Here is a 15213-nt window from a genome sequence, read left to right as displayed (position 1 = left end):
AGATAACATAAAACCAGCAAATTATTGCATGCACATACGGTACAAAGTATGATTATTTATTTAGATTTCAGAATGAGCTCAGCAAGTTTGTCATTAATACTAAATATGCTGCGGTCTGTCTGCTGATCTGATACTGTAATGAAGATGAATGTATAATAACTGATTAAAAACTAAAATGTACAACTTTCAGTAAATAACTACATGTACATAGGACGTTTGTGTTGTAATAATGTACAGGGTAACTTCAGATATAAAAACAAAGACTAGTAAAGTGATGTTTTATCATTAAAATCTGATCGCATCCATTGATTTAATAGAATGTTTGGGTATACCAACATGGCGGCGCGGTGGCTTCACAGTTGTGACATCATGCGCAATCCAGTCATTTATATAGATCAGTGGTCTGTACAGAATAAGACTCACTCCCGAAAATGTGATGATTGACACAGAAATAACCATAGCAACGTTCTGCCTCTCGCGTCCCTTATGAAAATTAACCCATGGTTTTACTACAGTTAAGACCAAAAAACCATGGTTACTGTAGTAAAACCATGGTTACCACAAAATAACCATGGTTTTGATAACATCTTGGCGTTGTGTATTTTACGCGTTTGTGAGGCTGCTTCACAGCGCGGAGTGCGCGGTCTTGCAGTGTTGCCAGGTCCTCGTCTTTTTTGTACATAAATAGCGTTTTGGCGCTTAACCGTTTATGGGTTTTGGCTCATGAAGCGATCAAGTTTTGGATGTTAATAAAGTGTGAGGGGGCCGGTCCCAATATTTTGATCTTTGAGGTAAAGCATTTAGATTTATTTCGGTTTATTATTGGATTTTTCTTGTTTGCTGTTTTTTTTTTGTGCAAGATCTGACAACACTAGTCAGCAAATTGTGCCTCTGTCATTTTCTGAACCGCGCATACAGAAGACTTTTTCCCCTTCTAAGCATTTATTTTTTTCAGAAGAAAGACCTGTGCTGTTTATGATGAACGATTAAACACTTGATTAACTAGAATTAACTTGATTAACTGAATTATTATTACCGATTTGATGTTATGGCTACTTGACTTTATTTGATTTTAGAGGATTTTTCAAAAAACTGTCCCATTTTATGTGACGTCACCCTACTTTATACATTTTAAATAATTCTTGAAATGATGGAGTTTTATTTTGTAATATTTATCGCTTATTGGCGGATGCCTGTATTTTTTATATTCGCCTGTGTACTTCCGTTCTTGGTGGCCCATCCTGAGATCTCTGCAAGTGGCGACTAACAAGTGTCCTAGTCCATCAATGAAGAACTCTACAGGCAAAAACAAACAAACAAATGAACAAAACAGATGAAGGTGACTTTTCTTATGAAACACATAATTGATCAAACTGATTAGAAATGACTTGGCTGCGTTTTTTCCTGAATTAACATTACTTGAAACTGGAAGCTGGACATATCAAGGGGCTCGTCCTATTTTAATTTGATACCCCTTTAGCATAGCATAGTTTGAGTTCAAACTGAAATTTTTTAAGTTTTTATATTATTGAGATCTCTAATGGAGACATTTGTGAGATTTCTGGATGGAGATGCATCTGTGATTTTTCTTGTGGAAGGGGAGGGCCAGTTAAAGGGCGCAGTTATACCCTTTAAGTGTGTTCACTGGGTGCGGTGCAGGTTGGCGTGCCCTTTGAGTAAAACAAATGTGTGATGTGTTAACACTAAGACTCTTGATGTGCGAAATTGTTGGTAACTCTGCGTGCCTTGTACCCTATCTCTGTACCTGTGTTATGCCCGTGTCTACATTTTAAATATCTACTGTGTGAAATAAAGAGACTTTAAGGCAACTGTTTGCTGCGTTTGATACTTCAACTGGGTTCATTACATTATTATGGGAAGCATTTTATTAACCAAAATATAGATATGGCTGTGAGTCCAAGATGACATCATTAGCTTGTATGTCCCAGAAATGCAATTTTATTTAAGTATATTGATAGCATAAAAGCTAACATACCTGGGATACGATCAGCAAAACTTTTGGTATTGTTGGATATTTAAAAGAATGTTGATTTCATTTGCATGAAACAATTGTAGCAATCCACCTACCAGAGTGAGCCACCCGTCTGTGAAGCGGGTCAAATCCGACTCTCCGGACAGCATGTGTTCGGGCCAAAAAGAAGTTGACGACTATATCAGCGAAGAAGCACCCTTTAAATCCTGGCAGGGGTGCTTTGTGAGTACCAGAAGCACGCCAGATGCAGCCACCCTCCTCGTTGTTCCCTTCTTCATAGTGCAATCTATAAGAAAACTGATTTCCCTGAACTGATCCACCAAGCTAAGGAAATCAGGACAGATTGATAATTTCAGCAAATATGCGAAAAAAATCTGTTCATAAGACTGATGTAAATAAAGCAGACATACTCACCACATCTAATTCAGGAAGGGCTTCCATAATCTCCACAAATCTCTCTATACGCGTTTCATTCAAAAACAAAAAGTCATCATCCACCCATAAGAAATATTTAGTAGTGACTTGTGAAACTCCCAGATTTCTGCCAGCAAACCAACCCTTAAAACCATACCGCAATATTAAAGAGTCAATAAAATCAAGCAGTCCTTTACCTTATGTAGTTAAAGTCAGAGCTGGAAATGGCAGGAATTCACTGGGGACTCTAGTTTGTGGGTTGGTAACTTTAGATTACTTCTTAAATGGGTTTAAAATAACATTCACTCAATTCACTTCATAGACTCCTGCGTTCCCTTCATTTCCAGCCCTGGTTATAGTTTTAAAGTAAACACTCATTTAACAGTAAGTAAAACACAGTCCAGGGTTGCGTTACCTGTGCTGGAGGCATAATGTATTGCTCAATATTATCGCCAACAACCTTCTGTGGGTCATGACTGTCATCAGCTACAATGATCTTTATGTTTGGGTAGTTCACACGAATACTCTGAATAAGAACGTTTAATTCCGCGTATCTCAAAAATGTCTTTACTAGTATGGTCACCTGAGAGTTTATATCTACAGAGACAATCACACAAAGAGATAATTAATTATTTTTGTTTTTTCATAACAGCTGAGTGTGGTTTACAAATTCTCTTCACAAACAACAGACATTATAGTTTTAACCATTCATAATAAATAAACAAATAAAAAGTATAAATATAGCACAAACCTTTTCCTGGGTCATAAAGAATAGGAACTGATAGACGTCTGATCTCAATTGGAAATATGACCTCATGGTTCTCAAATGAGAAGTAAGCTACGGACAAAAATATATTTAAATTAAGTTTTACAGTTCTACAGACAATCAAAAAAATATATGTATGTACGTATGCAGTGAGCACCCCTCCATGGTGAATTTTTTCCATTCTATTAATTTAAATATATCAAGACACAGCTATTTTTTATAAAAATACCTCACCACCACACACTGTATTTAAATAACATTTTATAAATTAAATAACCAATGATTTCAATATAGAGTACTTGAAACAGATATTTATTGACAGAAAATAAACATTCATTCTCATAATTCGCTTTAGAAGTTCTTACTGCAGTTAAATCACCTTTCTTTAGACATCAAACAATCAAAATCTTCACCCATACTAACATCATATTCTCTAATCTCTTTATATAGACATGTCAAAGTTATTAAAATAAACAGACAAAAGAAATTGATACATTTTGATTAGCACAGACAGAATTATTAGGCAACTAAATGAAAAACAAAGATTCCATCACATGCATCAAAGTACTCCACTGCATGGCTGGCAAGTAAAGGCCTTAGAGATGAAAAACTAATGCCATGCCCCCCTTTTTCACCTGACTTAAACCATATTGAGAACTTTTGAGCCCTTCTTAAGCAGGACATTTACAGTGAAGGTAAACCGTACACCTCTCTGAACAGTGTCTGGGAGGCTGTGGTTGCGTCTGCACAAAATGTTGGTTCAGATCAGATCAAGAAACTGACTGAATCCGTGAATGGAAGGCTTGTCACTGTTATCGAAAAGAAGGGTGGCTATATTGGTCACTGAGTTTATATATTTTTTATTTTAATTTTTTATTACATGTTTATTTGTAAATGTAGAGTTTGTTTATTATTCTCACTTTAACAGATGAAAAAAAACAAGTGAGAAGGTAAAATCTTTGTTTTTCATTTAGTTACCTAATAATTCTGCACACTAATAGTTGCCTAATAAAGATGTACATAGAAATATTCTCTTAAGAAAGCCAAAATTTCACTTTTACTACTTAAATGTTCAGGTTTGAGAGTTTGTTAACATTTTGAATTGAGCAAGAGCACTGTAGTTGTACAATAATAAAAGTAATCCTCAAAAATACAACTTCCCTAATAATTCTGCAAACGGTGTAATTAATATAAAGGTGTGACCCAAATGATTGATAGGACATGAGGTATCCTGTCTATTGTAAGGTCTCCGGTTGCAACATGATTATCTGTCTAACAAAAGCCATTTGTTATAAGATCTAGCCACACACACTGTAAAAAATAAAAAGTTGACTTAACTTAAATTTTCAAGGCAACTAGCTGCACAGCTTTTTTGAGTTTACTCAACTCTTGGATGATGTAGTTCACCTAACGTCTCGGTTACATATGTAACCCTCGTTCCCTGAAGAAAGGGAACGGAGACGTCACGTCGTGACCGACGAATTGGGAACCGTTTCGCGGGTGACCTATCTGCTTCGAGAAACCTTTAAAACGCCGATGAACTTGGCATGCAGATAATTGCATCTGCCGGCGCCGCCCCGCCGCACAGGTATTTAATGAGCGGCAGGTGCAGTTATCAAATCAGCTCTTTTTTGCTGAGAAAGCTGGACAGAAGGAAAGGGTCCGGCCGATATCAGCAGTGGAACAGCAAACTGTGGCGACGGGACGTCTCCGTTCCCTTCCTTCAGGGAACGAGGGTTACATATGTAACCGAGATGTTCCCTTTCAGTCGGTCACTACGACGTCACGTCGTGACCGACGAATTGGGAATCCCTACCAAAGCGCCACTGAAGCTGACCCTTCCAGTGCCTGCATAAACCCTCCGACTCTCCTCTTTAAGGGAACGGAAATGGGGTTGACGCAGAGGCCGGTCACTACTAGTTCCTTAACCCACGATAGTGACTAGGCGAACTGGGAAGCGAACTCGTCAGGCGGGACTAAGATTGCTGCGGAAGAAAAACCCTCTAGGGGTCTACCACTAAGGTGATGGATAAAAAGACACGAGGTCTATAAAAATACACTCTCTTAGCAACACTAGAGAGGCGCGGAACGAACTCCGCTAAGGGAAACGTGGTAAATCATAAACTTTCCACGGAAATACTCACAAAGAAACCACTAGGGGGCGCAATGTGGGCTCTAGCCTCACCCAGATAGTCAAGAATACATCTAGTGAGAGGCTGGCAGCCGATGCTCCGCAACATCGGTCACCAAGCGGTGGAAAAGACAAAAAACATTTTTTGTAACGTTTTTGCCTTAATGGCCTTCCATAATGGTGCGGTTTCTGCGCAGTCAAAAGGAAAGGCTCCAAGCCGACACAGGAGCCGTTCCTCGATGTTCTCACTGATCTGACGAGAGAACTCGAGGGGATACCGGCTCAACACGAACACTGTAGAATCTAGTGAACGTATTAGGTGTCACCCAGCCAGCAGCTCTACAAATATCTGAAAGCGAGGAACCACGAGCCAAAGCCCAAGATGAAGCCACGCTTCTGGTTGAATGGGCTCTCAAACCAAAAGGGCAAGGAATGACCTGTTTCTCATAAGCCAGGGCGATTGTGTCTACAATCCAATGAGACATCCTCTGTTTAGTGACAGCTTTCCCTTTCTGCTGACCACCATAACAGACAAAGAGCTGTTCTGAGGTCCGAAAGCTTTGAGTGCGATCCACATACACACGTAGTGCACGTACAGGACATAACAAAGCCATAGCTGGGTCTGCCTCCGAAGGCAGCGCTTGTAAGTTCACCTGATCTCTAAAGGGAGTGGTGGGAACTTTAGGCACGTAGCCCGGCCGGGGTCTCAGTTTAACGCTGGATTCAGCCGGCCCGAACTGAAGGCACGAATCGTTGACCGAAAATGCATGAAAATCCCCTATCCTTTTAATAGAAGCCAATGCGAGGAGCGTCAAAGTTTTCATAGTGAGAAACTTGATGCTCACCGTCAGCAGAGGCTCGAAAGGGCAGTGCTGAAGGGCTTTCAGACCATGGACAAGTCCCAAGGAGGAATAGAGGGAGGCGCGAAGGATTCAGCCTCCGTGCCCCTCTTAAAAACCTAATGACCAGATCGTGCTGACCCACAGATCTACCGTCTATGGGTGCGTGATGCGCGGATATTGCCGTGATATCTACTTTAATAGTAGATGGTGACAGCCTCTTCTCCAAGCGGTGCTGGAGATATGAAAGCACAATACTGATCGAGCATTCTCGGGGGTCCTCTCGCTGAGAGGTACACCAAACAACAAACAGGTTCCATTTCAGCGTATACGCCTGTCTCATAGACGGCGCTCGCGCTGCAGCGATGGTGTTAGATACCGCCTGGGGTAAACCACCTAAAACCTCCGCGCCCCGTCCAAAGACAACACATGGGGGTTCCACAGATCGGGGCGAGGGTGCCATAATGTGCCAGGGAGTCAGCCAGGGAGGGACTGTCGCGAGGAGAGTGAACTCTGTAAAACCAATTCCTAGTTGTCCGGTACGGCGCAACTAATAGAATGCGCTCCTCGTCCTCCCTGACTTTGCACAGTGTCTGCGCAATAAAGCTTACTGGGAGAAACCCCGCGGCCAGCTTTGTGCCAGTGCATCCACGCCGAGTGTTCCTTCGGATAATGAATAAAACAGGCGACAATAGGTTGTCTCTGAAGAAGCAAACAGATCTAACTGCGCTCTGCCGAAACATTCCAAATCAGCTGAACCGACCGGGGGTGGAGTCGCCACTTGCCGGAGCGCGCTGCTCGTGAGAGTGCGACTGCCGCTGTGTTCAGCGACCCCGACATGTGAATGGCACGAAGACACCTCAGATACTTCTGACTCCAGAGGAGGAGAGACGGGCGAGATTCAACAGGTGACGAGAGCGCAGACCGCCTTGGCGATAGATATATACGCTACAGCCGCAGTGTTGTCGGTGCGCACTACATCTTAAGCATCAAATCACGTTGATGAAACGGACGAGCGCAAGATATACAGTGCACAGCTCGAGGCAATTTATGCTAGTGTCGCTGGAATGTCGACCAGACCCCCGAAGTGACGAGCCCACCGTACGTGGCTGCCCACCCCGTGGTAGAGGCATCTTTGCCAACAATAGCATGCCTGGAGACCTCTCAGTGGCACCCGCACCCTGAGAAACGCTGGGTCTGACCACGGGGTGAAAGTGTGACGGCATCTCGATGTAATTATAATACTGTGAAAGCCGGTGAGCCACGCTCTCCTCGGGACTCGGTCATAAAGTCAACACTGAAGCGGTCTCATATGGAGCAGCCCGAGCGGTGTCACGGCCGCGGCTGCTGTCATATGCCCCAGAAGTTTCTAAAATTATTTCAGTGGAACCGCAACCCTGCCTTTAAATGTTGAGGCAAGCCAGAATTGACTGAACACGCGCTTCTATGAGACGTGTTGTTAAATCGACCAAATCCCGTTACTTTCCGAGAAAAGAGATCCTCTGCACGGGGCAAAGTTTACTCTTTCCCCAGTTGGCCTGAAGACCGAGATGAGCAAGGTGTTTAAGTACACGATCTATGTGTGTGCACAGCATCTGACGAAACTGAGCTATTATGAGCCAATACGCCAAAACGCAAACACCGCTCTCTCTCTCAGGGGCTGCAGTGCGCCATCCGCAACTTTCATGAAGACACAGGGAGAGAGAAAGCCCGAACGGTGAGACTTTTCACTGATATGCCCTCCCCTCGAACACAAAGCAGAGAAACGGCCTGTGTCGGGGGAGTATGGAGACATGAAAGTACGCGTCCTTCAGGTTGAAGGCTGCGAACCAATCCTATGGGCGGATGCATTAAAATATGCTCCTCTGCGTAAACATTTTGAACAGCATTCTGTGAATGTGAATTCTGTGAATTCTCGATTCAGTACGCGCAGATCTAGGATCGGACGCAACCCTCCACTCTTCTTGGGTACAATGAAGGGCTGTAAAGCCCCGAATTTATCTCGGCTGGAGGGACCGGCTGGATCGCGTCCTTCGCCAATAGGACAGCAATCTCCGCACGCAGTACGTGCGCATCGACAGCCTTCACCGTGGTGAAGCGAATGCCTGAATATTTGTAAGGTAGCCGGGCAAATTGAATGTATAACCGAGACGGATCGTGCGTAAAAGCCAACGCGACGGGCTGGGAAGCTCTTCCCAGGCCCCCAGATACCGAGCGAGAGGAAATTAACGGCACGATGTGTGTACCCGTGGCGAGCGAGACGGGGAACTCAACGACGCGTGCTCTTTGGCCGCATTGTGAGATGTTGTGTGTAATGAAACACTCACCCGAAACCGCTGATGGATGCCGAGCAAAGCCTCCTTTGTAGATGTCCCGCTCGATACATCCGTTGGCGAAAGAGGAAGAGGAGAACTTAGGGTTTTGAGCCCGTCCGAAACTCCTATATGCCTCCGGTGATCTGGAGAAAGAAGAGGAATTCGCTCTTTGAGGTTAGTGGGTGCCGAATGAAGTCGGCGGAACACAAAATGAAACCAAGGATTCCCCACCCGGCCCTCCTCCGGGGTGGGGGGGAGAATGATGCTTTCACCATCTCCTGAAGAGCGATCCTTTCCATCTTCAGATCGCCCGACTCAGAGCCGCTAAGTTTCATTTTCCACCTCTGTAGCGGGCTGAGTGGGCGGGTGTACTGCTTACGACAGGTTCCTCAGAGCTGCCGGGATGAAGGAACAAAAAAAGCCGTAGCAGGACGCCCTCGACGAAAAGCAGACCAATATACTGACGTAACAGAGGGGGCAGCTAGGCTCCGACGTGGCATGATGCCTCAGTCTGCTCTAAAGCGGCCGATCATTGTTGGACACTCTCAGCCGCGTCGCCGAAATGGCTGGTCTAAAATGGAACATTAGCACGATTATTAACGACCTACTTAATGCCCGCAAGACACAACCAGAGATGGCGTTCCTGGACCACCAGGGATGGGCATAGCACGTCCGGCGGCCTGTGGGGTGAACCCAGTCGCTCGTAGCGCCAGGTCAGAGCCACACAGGATTCTTTAGTTGCCGGACCGTGACCTCACCTGTGCAGATCCTTCAGTGCCTTAGCCTGGCGGACCTGCATCACGCCATGGCGCGCACGGCAGAGGCCGCCTCTCACAAGCCCGTGGGTCTGTGAGGGGAGGGAGGCTGGTCTCTTGGAGCAGCATAACCCTTAGCGGCCCCGCCGTCAGGAGAGGTGAGAAGTGATGGCTGAACGATCGGTTCCGGGAGGAAAACGAGTTTTCCACGACCGTGTCAACCAACATGACCCCGGGAAGAAAGGCACAGAAGGTTGGGGCTGTTCTTGCAGTCCTGAAGTGCCAATCATCTAGGCAGGACGGTGCGGTGGGGGAGGAGCTCTCCGCTCCACACAGACCGTCTCCGCGCTCCCGAGCGTACATGGCCGCCACTCGGGGTCGAGCACGGGAGCCCCTACCCAACCCGAAGGCGGGAGTGGGTCCGAGTCGGCGACCGAATAGACGACCCCCTCTCCGATGCTGTGACAGACATAGAATCCTCGTGAGGACTGAAAGAGGACGAGAGCGCATAGAACACGCGCCAACCATCTCTTACGGCACCTCTGGCTGTGGATGGGGGTGCTGAGAGTCACTGGACGAACCAGCTAACCGATTCAGCACCGTTTATACGGAGATAAGATTTCCGGAGTTTTGCCACCGCACCTTTAACGGGGCTCTGCAACGGAAAAACGGGGGTGACGTTCCCGGAGGTACGAAACCCGTCTCCGCCATCCAAGAGGTTCATGCTCTCTTAGGAGTATGAACCCTCCACGATCGCAGCCTCAGCATGCACTCTTGCGCACGAAAGAAAACGATCGTGGCCACCCGGGGACCCATACATTTGCCGCATCCAGAAACACGGACGGAAAGACATCTTTAAAAAGACGCTCCCGTCTCAGTGCAAGTGAAATGCTGTCTTTAAAAAGACGAAGAACACCGCAATACTCTTTTAGAGGAAATACTCTTTTAATGTGCTGATGTTGATGAAGCACACAGGGGAACGGCTACGCACACACTCAACTAAGAGTGAGAAAAAAGTCTCTCTCAAAAAAGAGAGGTGGAACACCCGCGAGCCTCCGCTGAAATGCCTTTGCCCAACCAAATTGAACACGCAGAGTTCTCCAAAGAGCAGAGAGTAGCTTCTCGTGAGCAGTCAGTCTGCCAGCTTTCGAAGCTAAAAAGCTGATTTGATAACTGCACCTGCCGCTCATTAAATACCTGTGCGGCGGGGCGGCGCCGGCAGATGCAATTATCTGCATGCCAAGTTCATTGGCGTTTTAAAGGTTTCTCGAAGCAGATAGGTCACCCGCGAAGCGGTTCCCAATTCGTCGGTCACGACGTGACGTCGTAGTGACCGACTGAAAGGGAACTCAATTTACTGAGTAATGTCAACTTACACCAAAAAGTTGAACCAACTTAAACTGATTAGGTAATAAGCAAATTTCTATGTTTACTCAACTAGTGACTAAGTTGGGTAAAGAGTAATTTAGTATATCCAAATTTAACTAATCTACATGTTTTGGACTGTGGGAGTGTACACAGGAAGGTCTCATAAACAAAGTCTTTGTCTGACTTAAACCAGAGACCTTTTTGCTGTGAGGCAACAATGATTCGCGTTAACTCATTGTGCTGCCCTCTACACTGAACACACACTTCTCAATCATGGTAACAATGAACAAACCTAATTCTTTAAAAATTACTCTAAATACAACATATAACTAACATTAACAACATAACAACATAAATAAATCCAGCAAACATTAAAACAGTCATCTTTTTTAGTGAATATAAACCAAAGAAGTGAACATGTTGCAATGCATGCTGGGAACCATTCCGACCATTGTTTCTTTTTTAATTGCTCGTTCAGATTACTCAGTTTGGCAAGTTGGGTGAACGAATTGGACAAAAACTAATTTTGTTGACTGGACTTAGATGTATTTGTTAGCTGAATGATTATGTTTTTTTCATTCAGTGAACACAAAATAATTAATTGATGCCCTTCAACAAAGAAATCTTTGTTCAAGTTACTTAATGTTCTTTGTTGAATGAACATTTTAAAGTTGGATTTTTTACAGTGGCAGGTTGAACTGTGGATCAAGAATGAAGACGGAACACTTTCAGGATTGCACAGACTTACCTAGTTATTTCATGCATTCCCTAGTTATTTCATTGCATTCCACTAACATAAAAAATCCTGCACATTCACGGGTCAAAGGTTACTTACCGAGATCTTCAGTCTTGATGTGGTAGATGGTGCTTGTGTAGGTAACTCTGCTCAGCAGGTCATTGAGCTGTTCAAGGCTGTCGGATGAGATGATCAAACGTTTCTCATTCTGGCCAAAAACAAGCTCATCCACCTTAACATCATTTACTGACAGCAAACCCTTCTGTACACTCAGGGACACCTGAACAAGTTTGACATAGCATGAGCTCTTTACATTCATGATGAATTGAATACATCTGAACTAAATTACACCTCACCTTGTTGTAAAAGTATTTACCATCAAACCAATGAAGATAAAGGAAAGCAGACCCCGATACAAAGACTTTAAAAAGTTTGAGTACAGTTCAAATGTAAATCAAAGTCACCTTCCACCTTTTAAAAAACGTTATTGAGCCAAACAAACCTTGTAAATTGTTCGGTATTGTGTGTGCAGAGCTAGACCTTCAAAAATGATACATGTTTTTTTAATACAGAGGTCATCACAAAATTACATTCAGTACACTTTTCATTTCACAGCCACTACAGTAGAGAGTCAATATTTAAACTGTGCTGCTCGATCATAAGAAATCACACAGGTAAGCATCAGAAAATCTAACTTACCAGGAATGAGAGATTTTTGTAAGGGGGTGACTCTGCAACCTCTGATGGGATACTGAAGCGGAGTGTTGGGTGCGGCAAGAATAAGAACATCATTTTGTTTACCCGTTCTGGGTAAGGCACGTAAGCACAAGATGTTGATTAATGACTTTAATCTGTCTGCAAAATGTGATGTCTAAATTATTAATTAACTTTTTTATAGTAAAGCATCTTGTAGAACCTGATCTGGTGTTGTCTGTATTCTTTAGCTCGACGTTTTTGAAGATCTTCCCATTCATCTTTTGGCATGTGTGGTGGGTGAGTGTTTTTGCAGTTACATGACTGAACATTTTCAATAGGAAATGGCCCTATACTGAGGAAATGGGTGAAAGCCAACTGACACTTAACAGTATGCATTGAACACAAAGCTATGTTTAGACAAAATGCTGTATACACTTAACAATAAAAGGTGCTTAACAATGCCATAAATAGTTTAACCTTTAACATTCCCAGAACCTTTGTTTTTGTTTTTTGTTTTGAAAGGTTGATTTGTTAAGAGTTAAATAACATTTTATCTGTGAGAGAGATTTACTTACTTTGGTTTGGGGTAATTTTGGATCTCTGATTCATTGTTAGAACATAGGACTCTGGAGGGACCAAATAAAAGTTAAAAATAGCACAGAGCAGTATCAAATATCTTCCAGCAATAACACATAATTACACATAGGCTAACCCTAGTATAAATCCAGGCGAACAGCAGAAATTAATTAAATTAAAAAAATACATAATAATAATAATGTTTAATGTTAAGTGAAATGTTGGAAAGTTGAAGATTAGTCAAGTGTATGCAGAAAAGTTGAAAATTAAATAGAAATTGTGTTTTTTTACATTAAGAGTGTAACGTATCATCAGATTTACTCACTTCCGCTCGAGGTGATTGCGGTTCTCTAGTTCACTGTTATACATTTTGGCTCTTGAGGGAGAAATAGAAATTAACATAAAACTTAAATGTAGTTTACTGTTCGCAACCAGATAAGAGTTATAGGGTACAGAGCAGTCTCAAATATCTTCCAGCAATATTAAAAAGCCAGAAGTGAACAGCATAAGAGTTGTTTGAAACAAAATATAGTTGTACATATCTTAGGAGGCGAATAATTCCTACGACCACATTTGTATTTTTTTGTATGATGTGCTTTTGTCATTGTGACGTTGGGGTTAGGGGTGTGGTTTAATTATAGTTTTTTTCTAATAATCGTTTTTGAATGATTCACTTCATATTAATTCGTACGAATTAGGCAACGGGTAAATTACTTTAGGCTATAACACACAATGACATTATTTTACCACAGCAATGCATAAACAGATTTTATGAATTTGCTAAATAATAAAAGCAGTCTAAAATAATGATAAGTTATTTCAACCGATGGATGTGTCAAATATGGAAAAACCCAAAAGCTAGTACATTTTTGTATAACCCGACCAAGAGAAAGATTTTATTTCACTGCGGTTGCAGTTACAGAGATCAGGAGATTTGATGGAGACTTCTGGGACTTTTTCAGGACAAACAAAATACCTAAAACTTTCCATTGCTTTCTATCCAATCTCATTTCTGTCAAGGAGAAACAACTTCGATATTAAATAGAGCTCATTTGTCTTTTTCTTCTTTTTGAAACGAGGTTAGGTTGAAAGACACTAATTATTTTTAATATGCCAGCAAAATGTTTTAAAAGGACACGTTCATAATTATCTGATCATATTTATGACATTTATTGCATACATGCTATACAACACCACAGTTGGGTCTGAGTAATAAATCTTTAACAATCATTCTTAACAAACGTGTCTTATTGCTTTCTAAAGTGTTTTGATTATACAACTTTTATTTCACAGATGTCTATCATTGCATTTAAACGTTACATATACACAGCTATATTTTATCAGTATGTGTTCCCTGGGATTTGGACCCATGACCCAAGCGTGGCAAACACACCAACCCCAACCCAATACTCTACTAATGCTTTAACAAAATCTCAGGACAAGCAAAATAAAATACATTGAAGAAACAAAAACCTTTATTTCATACCTGATATACTGAAAGTTGGTATTTTCCCCAAAAACATCATTCATGTAGTAAAAGCCGATCAGGACGACAGCCACGAATATAACTCCACTGAAAAAAATCTTCTGGTTTTGAGACATGATGAAGAAAGAGAGATTTAAAGCAACTCTTATTAATTAATAAAAAACAGACTATTATCATCCAGTTTACATTGCAAACAGCTCTAAACCTCTTTCTGAGATTTTATGAGAATCATTTAAAGTAAATATTTGTTGATCAATAGTATGTGTTTGTGCTGGTTTGTGTGTCAGAAGGGTTGTAGTCGCACCTGATAAAGAAATGCAAATGAACACGTAGGGAGTGGCACAGAGATGCCGGCGGGATAAATTCTTCGATGTTTATATTGTATACACATATTTGATCTATTTTAATAAACTGCCGTCGGGATAAAGTCTTCGATGTTTATATCGTATGTATATATTTGATCTACTTTAATAAACTGCCGGCGGGATAAAGTCTTCGATATTTTTATTGTATACACATATTTGATCTACTTTAATAAACTGCCGTCGGGATAAAGTCTTCGATGTTTATATTGTATACACATATTTGATCTATTTTAATAAACTGCCGTCGGGATAAAGTCTTCGATGTTTATATTGTATACACATATTTGATCTACTTTAATAAACTGCCGGCGGGATAAAGTCTTCGATATTTATATTGTAAACACATATTTGATCTACTTTAATAAAATGCACATTCACATAAAGTACCAAAGCATGAAAACAGAAGTTTGAGTTTAACAGAAGCCTGTCTTAAATAAATTAATATTTAAAGCAGAGGTTCTCAACTCTGGCCCTCAAGATCCACTTCCCTGCAGAGTTTAGATCTAAGTCTGATCAAACACCTGCCTGCAATTTTCTTGTATTCCCGAAGGCGTTGATTAGCTTGCTCGGGTGTGTTTGATCAGGGCTGGAGCAAAGCGCTACAGGAAAATGAATCCGGGGTTGAGAACCTCTGATTTCGAACTTAATATTATATAATGTGTACAAGCCCGTGCGGGATGAGTTTCAACACCTCCTCTATAAATATCTATGCTTTACTCTTACAAAACTATGCTCACAAGTAGGGGAGACCGGGGCTGGTTGTCTCACGGATT

At 42.2% G+C, this 15213-nt stretch overlaps 1 protein-coding gene across 1 annotated transcript; it reads right to left on the bottom strand.

Moving 5' to 3' along the window:
- Nucleotides 1-616: 616 nt before the first annotated feature.
- LOC129433883 (beta-1,4 N-acetylgalactosaminyltransferase 2-like) lies at nucleotides 617-14977 on the bottom strand. Its single transcript, XM_055192594.2, has 12 exons — nucleotides 14076-14977; nucleotides 12915-12965; nucleotides 12589-12639; nucleotides 12234-12365; nucleotides 12017-12123; nucleotides 11820-11857; nucleotides 11417-11597; nucleotides 3159-3245; nucleotides 2823-3004; nucleotides 2408-2551; nucleotides 2089-2317; nucleotides 617-1296 (listed from the first exon to the last, which is right to left on the bottom strand). The coding sequence occupies exons 1-12, from the start codon at nucleotides 14189-14191 to the stop codon at nucleotides 1118-1120; spliced, it is 1497 nt and encodes a 498-aa protein (XP_055048569.2). The 5' UTR covers nucleotides 14192-14977; the 3' UTR covers nucleotides 617-1117.
- Between the last annotated feature and the right edge of the window lie 236 nt (nucleotides 14978-15213).

This window comes from Misgurnus anguillicaudatus, chromosome 6 (genome assembly GCF_027580225.2).
Source record: "Misgurnus anguillicaudatus chromosome 6, ASM2758022v2, whole genome shotgun sequence".
Lineage (NCBI taxonomy): Eukaryota > Metazoa > Chordata > Actinopteri > Cypriniformes > Cobitidae > Misgurnus > Misgurnus anguillicaudatus.
This window is presented reverse-complemented; position numbering and strand designations above follow the sequence as displayed.